This window comes from Thrips palmi, unplaced genomic scaffold, assembly GCF_012932325.1.
Source record: "Thrips palmi isolate BJ-2018 unplaced genomic scaffold, TpBJ-2018v1 HiC_scaffold_17, whole genome shotgun sequence".
In the NCBI taxonomy this organism is placed as follows: Eukaryota; Metazoa; Arthropoda; class Insecta; order Thysanoptera; family Thripidae; genus Thrips; species Thrips palmi.
The window spans coordinates 10,142,622-10,166,896 of record NW_023144626.1 but is presented as its reverse complement, the minus strand read 5'-3'; the positions used below and the strand labels follow the sequence as shown (position 1 = coordinate 10,166,896).

General features: G+C 57.9%; 1 protein-coding gene across 3 annotated transcripts; it reads right to left on the bottom strand.

Moving 5' to 3' along the window:
• Positions 1-9,524: 9,524 nt before the first annotated feature.
• On the bottom strand, positions 9,525-23,498 carry LOC117643745 (protein lin-28 homolog). Of its 3 annotated transcripts, none has more exons than XM_034382817.1 (4): positions 23,328-23,498; positions 16,134-16,276; positions 13,347-13,519; positions 9,525-11,862 (listed from the first exon to the last, which is right to left on the bottom strand). In XM_034382817.1, exons 1-4 carry the CDS (start codon positions 23,407-23,409, stop codon positions 11,355-11,357), a joined length of 906 nt encoding a protein of 301 aa, XP_034238708.1. In that variant the 5' UTR covers positions 23,410-23,498; the 3' UTR covers positions 9,525-11,354. The 3 variants fall into 3 exon arrangements, with proteins under 3 accessions (XP_034238708.1, XP_034238707.1, XP_034238706.1); XM_034382816.1 differs by lacking the exon at positions 23,328-23,498 and adding an exon at positions 18,165-18,559 and having other exon boundaries at positions 9,525-11,859; XM_034382815.1 differs by lacking the exon at positions 23,328-23,498 and adding an exon at positions 18,165-18,558.
• Positions 23,499-24,275: the final 777 nt, after the last annotated feature.

The following is a 24,275-nucleotide window of genomic DNA, read 5'->3' as shown; positions in this document are numbered from 1 at the left end:
GCAACAACACTGCAAGAACGGTTCCGCGACGTGGGCTGCCTGGAAAGGAGCGAAAAGATGAAGGCAAGGTCCCGCGCGGAAAACGGGGTCGGGGAGAAGTTTTGGTGACACGGGGAGAGGAAAAATCGCGGATAAAAGATAGGAATCGGAGTGGTGGTGGAGTGGGGGAGCGGGGAAGGGAGAGGGGGGGGGGGGTTTGCCCAGGCCGTCTGTCTGCCACCCACTCCGCCCTTGGCGTTTTGGTGTGTCCTACATATGTATGTATACATCATAATACTCCATAAATAATAAATGTAAAGCGAAGTATATACTAATACATGCAGGTGGCGATAGCGTCATGTTTCATGACTGGAATATTAGGTCGTACGTGGTCCGGAAGGGAGAGGGGGGAAGGGGGAAGCTGGTCTTGAGCTGCGTTTTGATGTGTTGCCGCACATTCGAGTATACACTGGTAGAACTCAAGCGTACTTTTACGCCTTTCTTCAAGCGTAGTAGATCTACGCTCGGCTTCAAGCGTAGTTCTCCATTTCACCTCTTTCCCGCCTATCTAAATGCATGGGAGAATTTCTTCTCTATGCTTGACTTCAAGCGTAAAGTCTTCAAGCGTAGTTGTATGCTTGAATGAAGCATACAACTACGCTCTAGTTTTACCAGTGTACAGTCAAAAAATAAAGTTTTCCGCAAAAAAAAAAATATTTCAATTTTTTTGAAAGGTCAAAGAAATCGATTTTAGTCAAATTTGATCACTATGGTCTCAAGGATTCGACTAAAAAATGTAGTGTGATCAAAAACTCCTACGAGCATTTTTGGTCTCGAGTTGACGAATTTTCGCTCGACTCCTCTGCGAAGAGTCTCACGCCCATTTTGAGGGCAAGGGACTGATGATAAGAGATCTTCGAACCCGATCGCCGACGAGCCCTCAATTTCACGATTGGATTTCCAGTGTCCCAGCCGGCCCCAGAAAGAAGCCAGCCCCTCTCGACCTTCCCCCCTTTTTTGCCGAATTCTATAGGAAGGCACTTTTTCTCAGTGCCGCTGCATACGTCGCGGGGCGTCATGGAAATTGAAGAGGCAGACGGGGCGGCGGTGGGGGGACTTGGAGGAGGCAGGAACAAGAGACGGCAGAGTGGCCCCCGTGGCCTTGAACTTGGAGAGCCCTTCGATTCGATGAGGACCGCGCGCCGCTTAGCGCCGCCTGCAGATGCAGGTGGGAAGCCCGATCCATCGCTCCAGCCAGGCTCCAGCCAGGCTCCAGCAGCGCGCCGTCGGCGTAGGCAACGCGCTGCGCACCGGTGGCACGGTATTGCCTATCCGTAGATCCACAGGCGCTTGAGCTCGTTGGGGCCCTACATTACTTCGTGAGTGCACGGTAAAAACGGTTCCTGGTTTTCCCAGGAACACCCTGGAAATCGCCTATACCTTCACCATTGGCTTCCTGGGAAAACCAGGGTCCGTTTTTACCGTGTGGTTTCCGAAGGGGAGATAGGCGTCTCTAGAGCTCGTCTGGTAGGCAACCCGATGGACACCAGCGCGTCCGAACGCCTACAGGCGGACAGGCAGCGCGCCGTCGCGGTAGGCAACCCGTTGCACTTCGGTGCACCGTATTGCCTATCCTCAGCTTCACAGGCGCTTGAGCTGGTGTGATATGCAACCCGCCGCACATCTGTGCGTTGTATTGCCTATCCTCCGATCCGCAGGCGCTTGAGCTCATGCGTTCGAGGTAGGCAACCCTCCGCACATCTGTGCGCTGTATTGCCTATCCTCAGTTTCACAGGCGCTTCAACTCGTGTGGGCGAGGTAGGCAACCCTTCTCATATCAAAGCTTTGTATTGCGTATCCTCCGATCCGCAGGCGCTTGAGCTCGTGCCGTCAAGGTAGGCAACCCGCCGCACGTCGGTACGTTGCATTGCCTATCCCTCGATCTACAGGCGCCTGAACTCTCCACAGCATTAAGTGGTGCCCGTCAAACGTCCGAACTTTGTCCACCCTATTTCGTGCGGAGTTCTCTACGTGTGGCGTTTCCGTGCAGGCAACACGCAGTTGCGTCGCATTGCGCTGACCGGCTGCGCGCCGTCGGAGTACACTGAAAAACCAAACGTGGTCTAGACGACACCAACTGATGGCACCCATTTGACCACACCAGTGGTGACCACGCGACCACGTTTGGTTTTTCAGTGTAGGCAACACGCCGCACGTCGGTACGTTGCATTGCCTATCCTGCATCACGCAGGCGTTCAGTACTCGCGAAAGGCAGACTCTCATTCTAAGGGACTTGTGTTTCAAACTCTACTCGCACATAGAGGGATGCTCAATATTTTCAGCTTTTTCATTAGCGCATTATTGAGCACTGTCGAGAACAGTGAACTTGCTGCTTTTCTGTCCCCGTTTCTGAGGAAATTAGACCATCCTACCGCAACGCGTAAAATCTCGTGTAGCCCTAACCAACTCCCAGTGAACTTCGCCCCCACCTTCCGCATTACTTTCTATTCCGCTTATTTGGAAGAAAGAGATTATGGTGGTACCGCACTGCCTTTTCTGCCCGTCTGCCTGTCTGTCCGTTTCTGCGTGTGGTAGTTGCCTGCAGAAACTGCGTTGTATACGAAGAATGCCTTCATCCAACGAAAAAATTCGTTAGTTCCGTCATAAGAAAATAAAAACTTGTTCTCGTAACGAATAATTTCGTGGTGGTACCACGAGAAATCTAGTGCAGTGCAACAAATAATTCGTGCAGGGAAAAATGTTTCGATTTTGTCCCTCGAAAGAGTGGTTTTTGTTACTGTTCCGCAAACAGATTGTTTCTCGTACCCACAAAAATTACTCGTCACGCGAACAAAATCTCTTTTAAGCGTTATCACGGGATCGCCGACTTTTTGCGTTGGGTTGACGCGTTCTTTCTTTTTCCGTGGGAGAGTGGGACTCCTCGCTATCCGCTTTATCCGATATATCTATATACCGGGCACAATTTTTTTCCGACTGCAAATAATCGAGTGGAGGAGGGGGAGAGGGGGGGGGGACAAGCCGATGACGGCACGTGGTGTCAAAAAGCGCCGAGGCGGCAGAAAAGAAGTCTCGGCTTCAAGAAGTTGTCTAGTAGGCAGGCTGAGGTAGGCAGACGTTCCGCGAAGGGCCCTTCACTCGGTGCCCCCCCTCCCCTCCCCCTTTCCAGGTCCTCGACGGCTCCCTCTAGGCCTCGCCCAAGAGTGGCTGTGCCCTTGCACACCGGGCCGCGGCTAACGCCGGGTAACGAAGTAACGACACGATCGCAACGCATCATTAGCGGCAGAGTCTGTCTCCCTCGCACTCCTACGGTGTGGTCCATGAGAGTGAGAGAGACAGAGCGGCGTTGAAAATACACTGTTTGGAATCACACCCCTCTTGCTCCTCCAAGGGGTGCTCCATGAGAGCGAGGGAGACAGAGCGAATGAAAGGACTCTTTTCGGAATCCCTTGCGGTCTCTCTCAGACCCCTGCAAGGTGATCCGAAAGAGTGAGGGACACAGAGCGACGGGACTATTCTGTTCGGAACCATCACTCTCATTCCAGGAACGTGACATCACGTTGAAACGAACGTGACAAACTGTCACGTTCGTTTGAGCATTGTGTCACATTCGTTTGGGTGTGAATTGGCCGAAAATCAGCTCGTTCACATTCAAACGAACGTGACACAATGCTCAAACGAACGTGACACTTTGTCACGTTCGTTTCAACGTGATGTCACGTTCCTGGAATGAGAGTGCATATCCCCTGTCCGTCGCTCTGTCTCTCTCGCACCCCTAGGGCCCTACGGGGCGCTCCATGAGAGCGAGAGAGAGGGAGCGACGAAGGCTCTCCATTCGGATAATCGGCCCCCTGGCGGCGTTCCGCGGCATTCCGCCGCTCCGGCAGGTGGACCCAATAATTATGGCACGCTTGTCGACCAATCAGATTAAGCACGTGTTGCTTGCTGCTTGCTGACGGGGCGCGGCGCGGCGCCGCGGCACCGGCAGCGAACCCGCGGCCCCGCGCAAGCAGCGTAGTCGTTTCCGTCGCTCTGTCTCTCTCGCACTCATGGGTGCTCCGTTTGGGTGCGAGAGAGACAGAGCGACGGAAACGACTCTCGGCATCACTCTGCCGGGGTGGATCCAGAGTGTGGGGGGCAGAAGGACAATTATTGAACCTCTCTTGGCACCTGAGAGGCAGGACAACCACTGTTTCACCTGTAGGCAAAAAGTGCTACTTTGCCGCTCTGGGCCTGGTCTGGATCCGCCACTGGGCACCGCTCCGCCAGCCGCGAACGCGCGGTCTCACGATACCCCAGCAAAGATTCCCTGACGGACAACAACAAACCCGCAGCGACCCTTCCCGCTCGGAGGGAAAGGGGAATAGGAAGCTGTTGATTGTTGGGGTCCTAACCATTCCGGAGATTTAGACGCTCAGACAAGGGAACGTCTCGGCGATGGAGCCATTACTCATGGGCCGGGGCAAGTCCCATGGGCGGCCAGGGCAGGTCGAAGCCGAGGCCGATCCCCATGGGGAATCGGCTGAAGGGACTTATGGCCGCTTATGTACCCGTGGACGCGGGGCACATCCCATGGCACTGTGGGCCAGAAGACCGGCGCCAGCGGCCAAAACTTAGACGCGTTATGAGCTCCAGAGTCGCTAAGCAGGATTCGAACCGAACGTGTGACCCCACCAGTGGATTCCTCGTTCGGAGAGGGATCCATTGGTAGGGTCACACTTTCGATTCTAGTCCCATTCAGCTACTGTGGAGCTCAAAATGCGCCCGGAATTTTGACCGCTTCCACTGGTCTTCTGGCCCACTGTGCGCGGCGCGCGGCGGCTCAGAAATCAATTGGAAAACGGACCAAAAGTCTCGCAGAAACGGATTTTCTTTTTCTGGAAATATATGCCGTATACGGCAAGTCTGTATGGAAATATTGGACTGGTCGTTCGGGATTCAGACTGGATTGCCGACCGATTGCCTGTACCGTTTACTCTCCGTTACTCTCCCAGTCATAATGTCTAAAGGGTGGCCAGGGGAGTCTCATGAAAAATGGACGTGGATTATCCGGCTGGGTTTTTCTCCCTCTTTCTGCCTTTTGTACGGACATCAGTCCAGTGCGATGTTATAGTGCACTCTGCAATATTGACATGGTGGGGCACAGGGCGGAGCGGGGAGGCTGGGGTGGGGGAGGGAAGGGGGAGGGGGAGGCTGCGTGGAGGAGATACTCCGCTAGAGTACCGGCCAGATGCACGCAAAAAAAAGAGGAAGAGAAAAAAATTGTCGGTCTTGCGCATGTTTCAGTGAGCACTAAACAGACCACTGCATAATGGAACAGCAAAAACAACAAACAGTTTGTCTCTTTTAGCAAAAGAGTTTGCTGGGGCAACAAACGGATCCTGTATACTTGGGATGGAGGACGCGGGTGAGAGAGTGCTTGGGATAGTTTGTAACCGCAGTAAAAACTTTTATTCCTTCAAGGAGTAACAAAATATTGGCTCGCAAAGTTAAGAGAGTTGTGGGGGGTATGCACTCGCGTAAAAGTTGGGTCGCTCTGTCAGTAAAAGGACGCGTAAGTTGGCGAAATAGTAGCGTATTAGCCGAAATTCTCCAATATTTGCCTGTCTTTGGGCCTATTTGGGGTGTTTGTTTTGCTAAATCCCGATTATTTTTAGGGGTAATAGAGCGTAATAGAGGTCACAGAATTGAGAGTATATAACGAGGTATACCTCGGTCACGGACTTCCCCATAGCAAAATTTTGCCCATGGTTCAGAACTCACTGAAACCGCGAAACCGACGGGATTAATTGGCTGTAAATTGTTTTTGGCCGTGTAGGGCGAAGAGAGGGTCGCCTGCGTCAAAGGGTTGTTGAACCTGCCGCTCGGGGGCGGCAAGGCAAGCCAAGGCAAGCCAAGGCAAGCCGAGTGCCAGCCAATCAGCTGGAGCGATACGGTGTACACACACCCGCTCCCTCGTCCACAAAGACACACACACAGACACGCACACACACACACACACACACAAACACAGGCTGGGCGGTGGCGCGACTACGGCGGTTTACATCCGCGGCCTCACTGCCCTACCGTCTGCTGGCCGGGCCCTGGCCGGGCCGTGCCGGTGTTGGCCCCGCGGTCGTGGGCGCCGCGGCCCCGCGGCCAAGGCGGCCTGTCCCGCTCGCCGCGTCGACGCTTCGCGGGGACCTTCGCGACGAGCTTCGCGTGGCGCCGCGCGCTGCTGCAACCCCCGGACCGCGCGGTGCCCGGTCGCGCTGCTGGGCTGCGGGGGCGTTGTGGGCGGGCTGCTGTCTGGGGTGCGACTGAGCCCCCTCCGCGCTCCACGGCCCTCCGAGGCCCCGCCACCCCGCCCCGCCCCGCCGGCCCCCTCGGGCCACTGCAAGGCCCGGGCATGCTGCAGCGAGGGGGCGGCGAGGGCGGGGCGGGGCGGGGCAGGGCAGGACGGGGCGGGGCGGGGGTTGGTAGCCCGAAAAAGGCCGGTCTAGGTAAAAGCAGAGTAATAAAGAGCCATGTAGGAAATTGAGGGGCGAGAAGTAGCTCCGCGTGGTGGGCTGCTGGCGGGCGGGGCGCTTGGCGGGCGGGCGGGGCGCTGGCGGGCGGGGCGCTTGGCGGGCGGGGTGCTTGGCGGGCGGGGCGCTGGCCCGTGGGCGTGGTGGGCGGCCGAGCGCCCAGGCGGGCGTGGCACCGCGGCGGCGGCTCGGCTCCTCTGGGTCAAAGAACGCAGTGCCGCCGTGGATCTCGCGGGGCACGCACCGAAAAACGAACGAAAAGCATTGCGGGGCGGGGCGGGGCCGCTGGGGCCACCGCCTGAGAGGCCACTGCCTCCGCGCTCGCCCCTCGCATGGCGGGGGCGGTTCATCTCTCGGAGTAAAAGAACTTAAGGGGTCGCGGCGGCGCTGCCTGGCTGGCTGTGCCTGGCTGGCTGTGCCTGGCTGGCGGTGCCTTGCTCTGCCTCTGGCCCGGCGGCGTGCTGGCTCCTGGAGCCTCAGAGTCCTGTCTCTGCCCGACCCATCTTTTGTCTTGGCCGTGTTTTCGTTGTTCGCGTCCCGTCTGCCTGGCGGGGCGGCGGTGCCTGGTCGCCGTGCCCCGGGACACACAAAGGGGCCCAGCTTCGCGGCGACGGCGGGGGAGTGGCCCGGCGGGGGTAGTCGAGGCGGCCAGACCGAAATGCACCCCGGTTAATTGTCGCTGTACTCGGCTTTGATGGGGTTGGCGACATTGTGCGATCGCGCGTGTGTTTGTGAAGGGCGGAACGGGGTGCGGCGCCCCGCCCGGCCGCCCCGCCCGGCCGCCCCGCCCGGCCACCCCGCCCGGCCACCGCCCGCCCCCGCCCGGCCCACTTCCCGCGTCCTCGCGGCCACGCCTCGCGTCGCCCCGCCCCGCCCCGCCCCGCCCCGGGAGTCTGACCTGATTCACATGTCGGTGGTTTGGGCGTGTCCTGGTCTCCAACGACTCCCTCCTCCCCCTCCCCCTCGGCCACCCTTTCGCTGCAGCCCGCCCCGCATCCGCCGAAAAACCCTCTGCGCAGAATAATCCTGGGTGCGGCTGGCTGCAGCAGCAGGCACTCTCCGAACCGACTCGCCCTGTCTCTCTCGCTCTCACGGCGCGTCCCGCGGCGGTGCGAGAGAGACAGGGCTGCGCTCGGCAGCAGGGTGGACGGCCCGGCCCGCCGTACGGTCCAATCGGTCAATCGCTCGGAACATTGTTTCCAGGCTCCAGGCTTGGTGCGATAACTCTGTGGCGTTGTGAACAGTAGTGGCTCTTTTGTGCGGGCGAGGTTTTTGCAGCGGATCGCGTCCTGGTGCTTCTTCCCATTCAGCCTGGACCAGTTGTTGCCCCGCCTTGTCCTCGCCCCGCCTCGCCCCGCCCCGCCCCGCCCCACCCCGCCTTTCCCCGGCGGGCGTTCCCTCCCCCGCTCCACCTACGCGGCGGGTTGCTGCACTCCGGCGGGCCCGCGTCGCTACCCCGCGTCCCCATTTTTACAGTGCGGGGTAGCGCCGAGGCGGTAATGGCGAGGCATTAGGGAAGGCCCAGGGCCTCGCCCAGGGCGATGCCGCGGCGAGGTGACTTCCAGTGCACCGGCATCGCTCTCGACTCGAGTCAAGTAAACCGTGCACCCCTCGAAAAAAATAAAAATCTGAAAATTGTGGTGTTGCTGTGGGTGTGGTGGGGAGAAGCCAGGAACCACAAAGTTTTCCACAAGCATGTCTCGGAAATAGCTGGGTAACTCAATAATTTATTTAATTGTTTTTACGAGTGTTATTTTTGTTTGTGACCGTTATAGTAGGACCAGCTCTCCATTTCAGTTGTCAGTCTCATTTTGGTTTCACCTTCCCTCGTTCTGCGTTCAGCTCCGTGCCCTGCCACGCCCTAACGGTGCCCAGTGGGCGCCGGCGGCCAAAACTCTGGACGCGTTTTGAGCCCTAGAAAACAGGACATGCGACCCCACCAATGAATTCCTCGCTCGGCGACCAATCTATTGGTGGGGTCACACTTTCGGTTCGAGTCCTAATTAGCGACTCTGGAGCTCAAAACGCGTCCGGAATTTTGACCGCCTCCACGGGTCTTCTGGCCCGCAGTGGGTGGAACCGTAGCCGAAACATGGCGGAATGGAGTCGGCCGCTCGTCGTGCGCTACGAACTCGTTGTCTGCGTCGTTGCCGGCGGCGGGTATGAATGAAGCTCGTGCCACGCCCTGGTGGTGTGCCCCCCCCCCTCTCTGGTCCCGCAGCCTCTATTGATCTGGGTGTACGGCGCGGTACGCCCCTGCGGTGCGTTACGTACGCCTCGCTTTCTTTCCCACTTTGGTCCCTCGCTCGCTCCAAGTGGAGGCGAGGCCCACAGGTGTGTCCAGCCTGCCCCGGCCTGCCCGGCCCGCGGTGACTCGAGGAGACAAAATTCAATCACCCATATGGAGCCCCACCCCTTTCGCTCCGCGCTCCGCCGCCCGCCCTAACCTGCCTGTTTCTGCGCGTCTCGCACACTGTAAAGGCGATCCCTACACCGTCATTCATACCGCGATACTTTTACCACAATTTCTTTGCAATAAAACCGATGTTGAAATGCCCACGATTTATGTTATAACTCCCTGCAATTTATGGCTATCGCAATAATTTGCTATAACCTACCCTTGATATTTGCGTTCAAGGAGAGCTCCGCAGTACTTTTGTCGCAAAATTTTGCCTTCATTTTAAAAAAAATTAAAGTAAGACTCGTAGCAAAACAGTGCAACATTTTTATAGCAAAATATCAGTCAGCATTGCAGGTTGAATTACAGTGATGTGAGAGAATGAAATGAAATGTGTAAACAAACCCGTAAGGTGGGAAACGATACTTTAAAAGTGTGATAATTGTCCTTTGGCGGGGTTCCAATTTAATTAACTGGCATTCTGCCAAATAACAATGGCCCCACCATCATTCCCTCCGGTCTGATGTGTCACGTGGGTCGCATTGTGAAGCATCATTGTCCCATTTCTGTCCGCCATTCACTGTGAGTTGATTTGGTGAAAGGGCAACGAATGAAAGCCGATGTGCACAAGACATAATTTATTTGCCTACAAAACACAATGGACAGCGATCATACGCTGAAGCCGACAGATGTGTGCCCCATCCCAACACGCCAAGAATTCATTTATTTTTATTATTTTTATAGAAGGGGGGACCGCTTCGTGCTTTGCGGCCCTTGTTCAGCAACAAACGGAACCTGCTGGCAGGAATCACAACCGAGCCAAAACACCTTCATTTGATACATTCGACGCCAAAGAAGGAAAAATTTGCGCGAAACAAACAGAATGGAGACAGCAAAATGACTGCGAAAATAAATCATATCTTTTTTTGCTGAAAGTCGGAAACTTTCCTGTGGAGCCACACGCGAAGTGCGGGAGCCACACGAGCTGCTGTCCTGTTATTTCACATTATTTACAGTTTTTATTACAAAAGTAAATAAAAATAACAAACTTAGTGAGATCATAGCTTTGCTAGGTCATTTCACCCTCCCCCCTCCGAAATAGGAAAACAAACCGGACGCAACGGAAAGCTTTTAAATGCGGCGATTAAGCATTTGAAAACATTTTTCCCTCCTCGGCCCTTTCCCACACAGCAAGAAATACAAATAACGAACACACGCCAAAAAGAAAATTACTGGCCATCAGGTGAAAGCTACCACATGAGTGAGGTACAGGGTGGCTGGCTTGCGAGAGGCGCTCCATGGTAGACGGTATGTGTTCTACAACGAGCGAACCACCCACTTTACACGTGTAACTTCCAGCATGTGACCACGGCGTTCAATGATAACTAGAGAAGAGAAAATTCTGCAGTGAATAAGGGTGACACTGTTGGTCCCTCAGGGTACGTATTTTGTGATTGCCTCCGACAGGGCTGAGTGACAAGCACTCGGGTACCCGGGACAGTCTGGATGTCTGTGGTTCGGAGGCTCCCGGGGTCGTGGCCGAGCTGGCCATCAGCTGGGAAGCAACTTGGAACGACTCTCGGCTCAGAGAACGGGACGTTTTGAATAGGAATGTACGAAATGGAACAAAAAAAAAAAAAACTCGAATTCAGTCGTATGCTTTTAAGCTTTATTTTCACCGGAAATCAAACTCCCAAACGCCATTCGCGACACTGGGATGAAATATGTTTTGAGTTAATTTTTATAACCCTCTGCCAGAGACCCAAAGCCTACAGCATTCGGAGGTGAGATTACAGAAGGCGTTGGCCTTTCGTATCAAAACATCGAAAATAGTTTTTTAAACATGAAAAAGGCATTAAAATAATAAATATAAACATTCTTTAAAATAATAATACTATTTGTTTTCAAAACAAGGATCACTAGGTTAAGTGAAGGTCAACTCGTTTCACGACAATTTGCACCACTGTTGGCGAAGTTGTGTTGTTGACAGCCGACAGTAAGATCATTTTCAGGCTGAGTATAGAGGTGCCACGATTTTCAAGATTGGCAGTGAATTATTCAGGTCATTACAGTTTCCAGATCTACACGAGTGATTCACTCAGAACACTATAAATAAACTCATAACACCATTCTGAAAAGAAAAAAACAGTCTGGTCCTTTAGTTTTACTGATTGATTTGACTTTGGCACCCAGCACATGCCTCAAAATGAAATTTTAAATTTGTTGTCATAAGTACTCTTCAACGAAAAAGAAAAAAAAATTGTAGTTAATATCCTCCGATGTTTTGTTCACTCCAGGTCTAGTGTCCCCTGCACATCCAGCGAGGGGAAGGGGTAGGGGTGGCCCGGGGGGCCGGTGCACGTACAGAATGGCACATACAGAAGAACAATTGGCTAAGGAGCTACGCCACACACACACACACCTCGGCCAAACCGAGCGGTCCGTGAGGAGCTTCAATTACATTCTTTTTGATTCGTGTCAACAATTTGAACTAATGGGTCGCGCCGCACTGCAGCGAGGCTACGGGGGTCAACGGAACACAAGACTAAGACTCGTACACGCAAGGGTTTGCCTTCCAAGCGACAGGTAGAGAGACAGACACAGATACACACATACACACACACACTCTCGGAATGGATCGGCGGGTTGCCTCTGCTACTGAGCGGCCGGCGCTGGTGCTTTGGCATCCTTGCCGTCGTCGCCCTTCTTGGGCGTCTTGGCCTTCTTGTCGTCCTTCTTGTCCTCCTTCTTCTCGTCGCCTTCTCCTCCTTGATCTCCGTCTCGGCCTTCTTCTCGCCCTCCTTGCCCTCCTCCTTCTCGCCCTCCTTCTTCTCCTTGCGGGTCGGACAGTCGGCGATCAGGTGGTCCTCGGACTTGCAGTGGTGGCACCGCTTGGGCTGCGGGCCCATGGTGCACTTGGCCGCGATGTGGTTGGCGAACTCGCCGCAATTGTAGCACCTGCAGTGAGTATAGGACGGGTTATCATTATTGGCACTGTTCTCGGAACGGCGGGGGAGCACTGGTAATTTCACTCGACGGGGTTTCGCCATTTCGATAAGCCTGACGCATGGTAACACCATCCCCACTCGTGTAAATTTTGTCAGAATGTCAGAAACCTGTCTGAAATCCTGATAATTCGCGCTCCTCTGAAACTTACTCTGACATTTGTAGAGGTCAGGCCATCAACATCAAAATGCGTTTTCAGAATCTCAGCTTTCAGAGGTGCGTGAATTTTGATCAGGGTTTCAGACATGTTTCTGACTTTCTGACAAAATTTTCACGCCAGGAGATGCCAGGAGATTGTTCTACCATGCAGAGGATGAAAAAGGAGAACAAAAATTAGTCCATTGGAATATATTTTGAGACATACAAGAGAGTCCTAAAAGTAAATTAACTGAAGTTCCAGTTGCTCAGAATTTACTTTGTGTTGACTGAACAACCACTGTACCACTCTCACAACAACAAGAAAATCAACAAAAAATTCTTCGACGATTTGTTTGTTATCATTTTTAAAGTGAAGGTCATTGCATTTTAGTGAGTCCTACAAGTCTCAAAATATCTCCACGAAGAACAAATCTTTGTTCTTGACCATCCAGGTTTATCGGAACGAAAACACCCCGTCCAGGGCCTCGAGAGGTGTCCAGAACAGCGTGCCGACTGGCCTTTCCTTCCGCCTTGGAATCCCGCCAGCAGACCGATTCCGAGAGCCGTTCTCGTCGCTCTGTCTCTCTCGCACCTATACGGGACGCCCCGTGATTGCGAGAGAGACAGAGCGACGGAAACGACTCTCGAAATCAGTCTGCAGAACGGCTTGGCGTCGGCGCGTCCGGGGAAGGGCTGGGAAACGCGCAGGCCCCCACCTTTCACCCGATGCGACGATTCCCGCCAAGCTTCGGTGACGAGATCCCAAGGGGCAGAAAAGAGCAGCGAACCAGAGTACCGGATCAGGCGGACGAAACTCTACACTCGCTTTGAGCTCAAAACAATTTAGTAATGTCCTCATTCAAACCGGCCTCGAATCAAAACTCATGGTGGAAAACAACGGTTTTCCCTTTGACTGGACAATCCGTTGATTTGACGTGTTTGATTCGTCCAGTACGGTTTGAAAACGTTAGCTCTCAGCACGCCTGTTAGAAGTTTTGTCCGCCCAAAAAGCACTGTGAATTTAAGAGTGCACTCGCTCTGCGTTCACCAAAGTGAGTTCACATAACGATTTTACACACTTCACTCCACAGTGTAAGTCCTGGTCCACTCTGCAGCAGTCGGCACGCGCACCCTGGACGCCTTCGGGCGAATGGACTGCAGACAGATTCCGATAGTCGTCGTTTCCGTGACTCTGTCTCTCTCTCTCCCACCTAAGCGAGACGCCCCATGAGTGCGAGAGAGACAGAGCGACGAGCACGACTCTCGGAATGAGTCCGCTGCCAACCGGTAAAGCAACTCACCTGATCTTCCTGAACCTTTTCTTGGCGGCGGGCCGGCGGTGGGAACCCTGGCAGTCGGTGCCGTCGGGGCCGGTCACCACGGTGGCCTCCAGGCCCTTGTCGGACACCTTGCACTCGAACTCGACCTCCTCGTCGTCACCCAGCGACCGGAAGCCGGACATCTGGACCACGCTCTGCAACACAAGATGGCGCCCGGTCAAACACTGTCGCTGTGAACGCCCGCCCGAGTGGGCCGGAAGGGTCAAAATTCAAGGCGCGTTTTGATCTCCAGAGTCGCTGAATGAGACTCGCACCAAACGTATGACCCCACCAATGATTGCTCTCCGAACGAGGAATCCATTGGTGGGGTCACACGCTCGGTTCGAGTCCTATTTGGCGACTCTGGAGCTGAAAACACGTTAAGGGCTTTGGCCGCCTCCTCCGGTCTTCTGGCAATTTGACTGTGTGCCCGGCATTCACTCTCAAATCAACGCTCACTACGAGTACGGGCCTCACAGTGTGGTGTGAGGCCCCTAGATAGGCTGCCCCGCCGCGCGGCAGCTGCGCCCTCCATGCACACAAAAAAATGTGCAGAGTGTATCGTCTGTCCGCCAGACTCCAATCATCCAATCGAGAACTCCACCGCGGCGGTCGCGTGAGTGTGGGAAGCATGGAGTGTTTTATTTATTTGGAAAATGATAATGGTGCTGCCGGCCTATGCGGCCGGGCGTGGCGCCTGTGGAAGAGGCCGCCAGACCACCACCGCCCACCCACCCCCGCAGCGCCCAGCTCGCGCACCCTACCCCCGCACCCCCGGAACCACACCCCCACCCCCGCACCCCTGGACCCCCGCACCCCCACCTGCACACCACCAACCCCACCCCCGAACCCCCACCGCCCGCCCCCCAACCCCCATATCACACGCCCCACCCGCCCCTCCCCTTTCACGGCCTAGTGGATCCACTCGGAAGGGTTGGCACGGTGGCGCCCCCTGGCAGGGAGCCCAGCGAGGCAGGGCACCCACCAGCCCCACCCCGCCAGGGGGCCACCTGCGAAGCCTGCGCAGCCCGCGAAGCTTGCGCCCACCTCCCGGCGAGCGGGGCGCCCCGCCACCCACCCCTTCCGGGGGGCCGCTGCCCCCCCCCCCCCCTGGCCACGGCAGCGCCCCTGGTGGTGAACTCGAGAACGACCCGCCTCCCTCCCCCAGTTTTCTGTTTTCCCAGCGTAGCGCCAAGTTCGAAACGCGGCCACGTTGACGAGGTTGGCAAATTGCATTTGCCTGTCATGACCCGGCTCTACCGGGAGGGAAAGAGAATTTCTGACGGAGGAAATTTTTCAGACGAGGTTTTGTTTGAGTTCTGGGATTCTGAAGTGCCAAGAGAAGAGTCTCCGAACAGAAATCGAGAAATCGACGAGGTGCGATACGACGCGGCGTCATCCGGTGGCGCGGCCTGACGCACAGTGGGCCAGAAGACCGGTGCAGGCGGCCAAAACTCTAGAAGCGTTTTGAGATCCAGAGTCGCTAAAAAGGGCACGAACCGAACGTGTGACCCCCTAATGGATTCACCGTTTGGAAAGCAATCCATTGGTGGGGTCACACGTTCGCTTTGAGTCCCATTTAGCGACGCTGTGGCTCAAAACACGTCCGGGATTTTGAGCGCCTTCTGGCCCACTGTGTGCCGCCTCCAAGGCTTGCAGGCTGCCTCTGAGCAGTGCTTCGCTCTGTCTCTCTCGCACTCGCCGGGTGCTCCGTAAGGGTGCGAGAGAGAAAGAAAAGCGGCGTTCGGAATCGCCGAGCAGACACTGAGCCATTCCGCTCCGCCCACTGATCAGACAGATCAGGGGCTGTAGTCTGTCTGATGGTTGATCTCGACGGAATAATCCGAGCAGCCGGGCTCCCCCCCCCCCCCCCCCCCCCTTTCCCCCTCTCATACTTGTGGAAAGCAATCAGACCAGATCAATGATGAAAGTTTCGTTCCAGACAGTGACCAATGTTCGCGGCCGGGGAAACAAAAGACTAGTCGACCGGAATTGTTCACTCACGCATTACTGTCCTTTTACACACTAAATTCTTATGGACTTTTTTATGCATAGTTATGCATGCACAGATACGTCCATATGTTATGTATAAAATTATGCATCACTGTGTACATTTTATGCAGGAAGGGCATAAAATGTACACAATGATGCATAATTTTATTCATACCTTATGGACGTTTCTGCGCATGCATAACTATGCATAAATTATGCGTCATTATGCATTTAAAAAGTCCATAAGAATTTAGTGTGTAGTAAGTTTCCTCGCCACTCCAGTGGCGCTCCGTTTTGAATGCCAAGATTTGGCCTCTGAGAATGCCGCGTTTTGGCGTTTTGACCGCCAAAGCTTGGCCTGTTCAGAGGGGTGATTCAGGCCCAGGGCACAGTGGGCCAGAGGACCGATGGAGGCGGTCAAAATCTCGGACGCGTTTTGAGCTCCAGAGTCGCTAAATGGGACTTGAAGTGAACAAGTTTGACCCCACTAATGGATTGCTCTCCGAACGAGGAATCCATTGGTGGGGTCAAACGTTCGGTTCGAGTCCCATTCAGCGACTCTGGAGCTCAAAACGCGTCTAGAATTTTGGCCACCTCCACGGCGGTCTTCTGGCCCACTGTGAAGGGGGCCAAACCATGGCATTCCCAGAGGGCGATCCAGACCCGAAAGGGCAGATTTCGGCATGCAAAAGGGATCGCCACTGGAATGGTAAGAAAACTTCCAGTGTATTTCCCTGCGCAGGAGCTGGCGCCGAGGTCGGCGACGGTGACACTCACCTGGTGCACGAAGATGTCCTGGCCGCCGTCGTCGGGGGAGATGAAGCCCCAGCCCTTGGCGACGTTGAACCACTTGCAGCGGCCGCGCCGCTTCTCCGCGCCGACGCCCTCGTCCGCGCCCACCGACACCGCCCCGGGGGACCCTGGAACAAAGTCACCACACCGTTAGTACACAGCGTTTGGGTTGCAGCCGTCGCCAGTTGGGGTTCAAAAGGTCAATTATTGACCCCCCTGGACCCCCAGATGTCCACCAGCAAGCCACACGTCCCTGCAAGTAGGATATAAGTGCAAGTGCCCCTCTACATCCGACTCAGCAGACCGATTCCGAGAGTCGTCTGCGTCGCTCTGTCTCTCTCGCACTCATGGGGCGTCCCGTATAGGTGCGAGAGAGACAGAGCGACGAAAACGACTCTCGGAATGAGTCTGCTGGTCTGGGCGCCTTGTAAGGCGGAAGCGCGGAGGGCCGCGGCCAAGCGGCAACCGGTGGCTGCTGCTTCGCGGCTTTTGGCGCGGTTTGTACAGTGTACAGGTGGCGCCTCATGTCGCCCGCGACTTCGAGTGTCTTTGCCGTCGGGTTCGAGACAACAACACGGCGCGCAGTGGGCCAGAAGACCGGTGGAGGCGGCCAGAATTCTAGACGCGTTTTTGAGCTCCAGAGTCGCTAAACAGAACTCGAACCGAACGTGTGACCCCATCAATGGATTCCTCGTTCGGAGAGCAATTCATTGGTGGGGTCACACGTTCGGTTCGAGTCCTGTTCAGCGTCTCTAGAGCTCAAAACGCGTCTAGAATTTTGGCCGCCTCCACCGGTTTCCTGGCTAAGGTTTGCTCTTGCCGAGAAACAAGAAAAACCGCCACGGTTTGGACAGATTCACACCCCTGGCACACTCACGTACGGCACACTCACGGTCCCACTGCCGGGCGCCATTTTGACAACTACGTGGATGATTCAGTGCAGCCACTAATTGTTTTGACGCACCAGCACTTTTCGTCGCTAGGTCACCGACATCAGAAAATCGAGAAACTTAGATAGAGCACACACTGTCATATTTTCAATGTTTTCCGGGTGCCTATTCTTTTTTCCCACCGGGAAAGGGCCACCTGGCGTGAGTCCGCGGCTGTCGAACGCGTGAAAAATAGACAACCTGCTCAACCCTTTGTTGTGAGCGCTGCCTGCCCCACCGGGCCTGGCAGGCCTGGCCACCCACAGCACGACAGGGGCTCTGCGGCCCACACCAAGCCCACGCAAAGCCCACAGTGAACCCACACCAGGCCCACACCAGGCCACGCGCTGCCCTCGTCAACACCGTCGTCTCAAAGGGACGCGAAGAAGCAAAAAGAGCAACATAACGGCAATGGCGGGCAAGTGACTGGTGGAGGCGCGACGGGGGTCGGCTGGCGCGAACACAAGGCTGACTTCACAAACCGCCCCCACAGGCTTTGGAGTCCACTCCAGCCATGAAGTCAAAGGCCCAAACCGCGTGCCCACACCGTGGAAACGCGAAAGCGGAGGCCCGTCGCGCGGTGCCCGTCGGCCTCGCCAACCTGGTTTCCAGTGGCCTGCTCAAAAAGCGCGACGCCGCAAACCCAAAACAACACATGCTGCTCACACTTGGCGAGGTGGCTGTGGATGAGGCTGAGCGGCGGGCTCATGGCGGGCCGCGGGGCGCCTGTAGCCATGGCGGCGGCGGGCGGCCCGGGCTGGCGCCGCTGGCGGGCAGGCAGCTGGCTGGCAGGTTGGCTTGACTCACGCGCGCACTGCGCCAGGCCAGCCTGCCCGGACCAGGACGTAATTGTGGCAGACGCGGCGTTCCCCGGCAAGACGCTGCCTATCAGCGACTGGTAAACACGCGGGGGGAATCGGATGGCCACGGCATGGCCGGGCATGGCGGCGCGGGGGGGTCGCGGGGGGGTCGCCGCGTCGCCGCCCCACGGGGCCCACGGGGGGAAAGGTGGAGCCGCGAGCGCGACGCGGCAGCACGCCACTCCACGCCTCTCCACGCCACGCACCCCTTGCCCAGCATCACTTACGCTTTCCTCCCCACTCCACGTTCCGCTCCTGCTTCTCGTCCTCGGCGTCGACGGCGTCCATCAGGAAGCTGGCGAAGTCGCCCTCCAGATCGGCGTCGTCGCCGGCGCCCAGGCCGTGCAGGCCGATGCCGCCGTCCAGGTCGTCGACGTCCATGTCGCCGCCGTCGAGGTGGGCCATGTCCACGTCGGCCGCGGCCAGGTCGTCGCCGACCGGGGGGTCGCCGTCGCCCGCCTTCTTTTTGGCCTTCTCGTCGGTCATCTTGTCCTTGGCCGCCTTCTCCGCCTTGTCCATGTCGCCGCTCGGCACTTTCGCTGCGTCGACGCCCTCGGTAGGCGTCACCACTGGGTGCGGGCCGCGCTTGGCTGCGCCGCTAGGCCGCTCGGGCTGCGCTGGACAACGGCGACCCGGTGGCCTAGCGGACCTTGGCGCGGGCCTTGACGCAGGTGGGCCTTGCAGCCTCCGGGCGCGCCTCGGCGGACCTAGGCGGGCCTAGGCAGCGCGCAGGCCGCGCAGGCTGGCGTTGGCGCGGCGTCACGGAGGGCACGGAGGGGCCGCCCGACCCATGGTACAGCTCGCCCTTCAGCCCCTTCAGCCCGCCAGCTCGGTACTGCGCTCCCTAGCCACTCCACGCCACCCCCGACCCTGGAAAAAGCGCGGGCGCCACGCCACGCCTCGCCGCGCCACACCACGCCTCGCCACGCCGCGCGCAAAGGGCCCAGTGACGGCGGGGACGCGCTGTGGTTCCTCGTCGCGTGCTTCGCGTGCTCCGCGCGCGCGGCCGGTAACGTACCAGATTTGTCTGGCCTGGCGGCTTGCCTGCGTTTGCCTGGCTGCCCTGCGCTGGGCTGCCCGGCCCTGGGACTCGAACGCCTCGACCCACTCGACGCGAGCGCTGCTGGCGCTGCTGCAGCCTGGCCGGACACTTGTGGAAGCCATCTTGCTATCGATTGTAAACAAGACATTCATCAGGCTCGTCCAATGGGAGCGCTGCTAGCGCGGCGCTGGGCCCCGGCCTGGCCCCGGCCACAGCCCTCTCCACACCCCTCGCGCGCCTCGCGCCCTGGGCCGGCCGCCACGGCCCCGTGGAGGCCCTTGCGCCGCCAGCGCGCGCCAGCGCCCCCCGTGCAGCCAATGAGCGCAGCGGGCCCCCTGCCCGGGAACCAGCGCCAACATCGAACGCGCTGGGTCGACTCTGCCGTTCGAGAGCGGAGCGAGTGCGGGGGGCGTGGGGGAAGGGGGCGAGTACCAGCGGGTGGTTGTGGGTGGGGGTGTCGCCAAAACAGCTCCTCCATGCCCTACCTCACCCCGCCCGGGAAGGGCTTTGAGGGGGTGGCGCGGCCGCAGCCCCCAGCCGCCCCCAGCCCTCCCTGCCGCCGCCCCCCGCTCGGCGCCCACTGCCCCATCTTCGCGCCAGGGAGGGCGCGCCCAAAAAGTGCAGGGCGGGGTGGGGGGACTGGGCGAGCTCGGCGATGGACCGGAGATTTCACCGACCGGGCCGACGGAAGAGCGCAGAGGTCGCAAAATGAAGAAAACGACAAAGATAGCGCGGAAATGCAACGTGTCCTTTCCGGAACATACTGCAGAGTGCAAGCACAGGGTGACGCGTTCACAGCGCGCCACAAAACTACCTAACGCACAAAATCATTTTAATCAATTTTTAATCCGGAGGCCGCGCCCCGGAATAATGAGGCCTCCCCGCCGTGTCGACGACCTTGCCAAATTAGCGCAGCAGAGCCGATTCCGGCGGTCGCTGTCTCTCTCGCACTCACGGGGCGTCCCACAGTGGGCCAGAAGACCGGTGGAGGCGGCCAAAACTATAGAAGCGTTTTCAGCTCCAGAGTCGCTAAATGGGACTCGAACCGAACGTGCGACCCCACCAATGGATTGCTCTCCGAACGAGGAACCCATTGGTGGGGTCACATGTTCGGTTCGAGTCCTATTTAGCGACTCTGGAGCTCAAAACGCGTCTAGAGTTTTGGCCGCTCCACCGGTCTTCTGGCCCACTGTGCGTCCCGCGCCGGTGCGAGAGAGACGGAGCGACGAAGCGCGCTTTTCGGTAGCGGCCCTCTGTGCGGCGCAAAGGCCAACGACCCGGCCGGAGCGGCCGGCCTGGCAGAGCTGGCAGCCCCCGGCCTTGGATAATCCGCGCGCCCGGCTTTCCCGCGCCCGGGGAAACCTGTCGGAAAACCCTGCCGGCGCGGCCCGGGAAACCGTGGAAAACCAGAACGCGCCGCCACCCTTTCGATCCGATTAGACTGGCTTTACGTCCAGTCGCTTACACCCACACTGATTACGCGATCTGCCTGGAACCGCGAAGCCCGCCCGCACCCCGGGTTACGTAAAGGCGTTCGAGCGTGGGGCGTCACACGTCGCGCTGTCTCTCTCGCACTCGCGGGGCGCGCCGCAGGGGTGCGAGAGAGACGCGGCGGCGTCCCACAGTGGCCCAGAAGACCGGTGGAGGCGGCCAAAACTCTAGACGCGTTTTGAGATCCAGAGTCGCTAGGCAGGACTCAAATGGAACGTGTGACCGCACCAATGGATTCCTCGTTCGGAGAGCAATCCATTGGTGGGGTCACACGTTCGATTCGAGACCTGTTTAGACACTCTGCAGCTCAAAACGCGTCTAGAGTTTTGGCCGCCTCCGCCGGTCTTCTGGCCCATTGTCAGGGGGTGGACTAGGTGTTGCCGCTGAGAAATTATGCGGTTCCGACGGGCTGGCCAGATGCAACAGTATTTCAGGAAGCAGGCCAAGATTTTCACCCGCACCCCCAAGTAAAGAAGGCAAAACACGGAGCACTGGTGAGTCAGAAGGGTTGCCAACCTCAGCCTGCCAACCAGGCAACATCCTGAGATCAAAGCTCAGTGGTCCAGCCTCTCAAATTCAAGATTGAGGGTGGCAACCCTGACACTACACTGCAAAGCCGGCGGTAAGTTTGCTTGCCACAAAATTGCCGAGCCGTTTTGATCAATGCCAAAAATTGGCAAGCTTGGCCCGGAAATACCCCCCAGCTTGCCGAAATTTGGCAAGCTTATGAAGATTTCCGACCAAAGCTTGCCAAATTTTGGCATTCAAAACGGCGTGCCAATTTTGTGGCAAGCAAACTTACCACCGGCTTTGCAGTGTACTGGCGTCTCGCGGGAGTTTTTGCCTACTTATGTGGCAACACTGCTCCACCTTCGCCCCTGAAACCGAGACTCGCGCCCAGGCAGGAAACTCTGACAACACGAACTTTGACAGTGTACAGGACAATGCTGCTTCTTCCTGCTCTACCTGGACGGTCCTGGACGCGCCGGCAGTGTGCCGACAGCGAGCAACAGCCTCGTTGGACGCTCGTCTCGGTGCCAATTCCTTTCTGTCCACGTTGCCCCGCCACGCCGCGCCACGCTCGCTTACAGTGCAGGGCGCTTTACCTGGCCTTTGTCGCTGCAGGCCGATTCCGAGAGTCCTTTTCGGCGCTCCGTCTCGCTCGCTCCTGCACGAGACGCCCCATGAGTGCGAGAGAGACAGAGTGACCAAAAGGACCCTCGGCATCAGTCCGCGGCGCTGCGCGCTCGCTCGGCTTGTTAGCAAGAGGCCGGCCCGGAGACACGCAGTGGAGGCCCAGAGGCCCGGACTGCACCTGCAGATGCCCCGTCCTCGTCGCACTCACTGCACGGAGCGTAATGAGAGCAGGAGAGAGAGAGAGAGAGAGAGAGAGAGAGAGAGAGAGAGAGAGAGAGAGAGAGAGAGAGAGAGACAGACAGAGAGAGAGAAAGAGAGACAGAGAAGTGGGAACATCGGCATTTTTTCCCCTCCTCGCTTTGGAGGGCGACGCGGCGATGCGGAGAGACGCGCCGAGTCTGTCCCTCGAGGCCCAGAACTAGGGCAGATGCACCCTGGACGCGTTCAAACCGCGAGCGGTGCACGAGCAGCACAACAACAACAACAACAACAGCAGCATCGGGGCCAAGCGGATTCCAGGCCGCAAACAAGAGCATCGCAGCGGCAGCGGCTCAGCCCCGGGATGGGATGTGCAGAAAAAGGAGGGGGGGGGCAAAATTAATCTGTACAGATGCATTGTGACAACACAGACCAAGAAAAGGTGAGGAGGGGGGGGGGGAATATGGCTCGCATTCGCCGATCGCACCCCTCAGAAACAATTCCCCCACCACAAAAAAAAGGGGGCAGCGAAAAACAATTTACAAAAACAACTAGAGATTTCTGTTTCAGTTATTTGAAGCAGCACTGCCTCCACATCGGAGCGTACTGTTCAAAAGATGAAGTCAACAAAAAAAAATATTCGGAGAATGCGGGAAATGCGCGGTTGAAACAGCAAGGGCCGGGCCATCATCTTTCGCGTCAAAAAAAATTTCGAAAAAGTCGAAAATTTGTGAAATTTTCTGCGTTTATCCCCACAAAAAAAAAGTGAAAATCGAAATGCACTGCATCGAAAGTGATTGTGACGCGAGCGATAATGCAAGAGGAGATAGCGGCCGCACGGGAGTGGTGCTTGCTTGCCGCCATGATGGATCAGGGCCGCCAACCACGGCGTGGAGGTGACGGCCTCTGACGCTACACTATTTCCCGGAGTTGCCTTATTCGGCACACTAGAAACAAGGGGACTCCACTTTGGACCCCGATCGGCCGCCCCCGCCGTTCGCACCGGCACTAGAAACGCGCGTTCGAACGCGGCGCCCCCAACGCGGGCCCCCGCACGGTTGGCAGCGGGCTTTTCGAAGCGGCCGGCAGCCATTACTGAAGGGCCGCGTTTGTAAACAATCCTCTCGGCGACGATTTCCAGGCAAACTAAACACGCGGTCGCCTCCAGGAGGGCGCGGAAAGCAGCCTGGAGGCACCCGGAAGCGGCCCCGGGTACCCGGCCGGCGGCCAGGCCTCCAGGTCGCCGTCGACGGGCGTCCCCCGGGCCGGCGTCCTCGGCGCTCCAGGCCGGCCGGCTCGGGGACGCGCCGCACGGCTCCGACAGAACACGCGACGCGTCGGCTCCAGGATTCTCCAGGGCCCGCCTGGACTTTCCAGGACGCCGAGGACGTGAAGCACGCCCTCCGTGCGGCCGCAGGCACCCAGTGCGCCCGCCCGCGCCTACCACCACTTCGAACGCACCCGCACACACGGCCCCAACAAAACACACTCAATAGGACGAAAAAGAAAAAGATGACGCTACCATTTTCCTTGGCGCGGATCTCCGCGCTGGTGTCCTTCTGTTCGTTCTCCGCCACGACGACGGGAGTCTGGGTATCAGCCATGGCGACGGTCACGACGGTCGCGAGTACCACCCTGGTGTAGTTCAAATCAAGTCACCGAAACCTCGTCACGGCATGCGTTTCTTACTGCACTCCGTTGCACACTGATGCAGCACGCAGCCGGCGCGGCTAGACCTCCGAACCTCACTCGCGCCCGCCCTCCCCTCCCCGCCTCGCCCCGCCGCCGCCCGCTCCTCCCCGCCCGACCCTAGCCCGGCGGCGCGGGGCGACCCTAGGACATGCCCAGGCTCATAGACCCGACCTTTCTTTCGCCGGCCCGCCGGTCTGTCCGCCTGCTGCAAAGTGGCGGTCCTGTCCGCTCGCCCAACCCCCGAATTGGAGCCGATCCGGGCGAGGATGGCGTGGACCAGGAACCAGGACGGCGACGCGCAACCACGCCGCGACCCGAGACCGATTCGCCGAGGCCCTCGGCGAGGCCGCCTCCAGGCCGCCGCCCCGCGGAGAGGTGGCCGCGCTCCGTGCCGCGAGCGAGGCGCTGCAGCACCCAAACATTTCAATCGGAACGATCGCGTCCGCCTGCTACGCTTTCGTCGCTCCGTCTCTGTCGCACTCACGGGGCGGCCCCTAAGGGTGCGAGAGAGACAGAGCGACGGAATCAGCACGCTGACGCGGAGTCCGCGGCGCCGACGGCACCGCTCCCCGCGAGGCACAGTCCGCGAGGCGCGGGCCGCAGTCCGCGCGTCTTCAGCGCAACACAACGCAGAAACACAACCACTACCCCCGCTCAAGATTTGGCCACGCGGTGGCGAGGCCGCGGAAGAAGAGCAGAGCCGGGGACCAAGGCCACGCGCGGCCGCGCGGGAGAGGGGGCGGCGGGGAGGGGAGCGGCGGGTGGGGGGGGGGGAGGG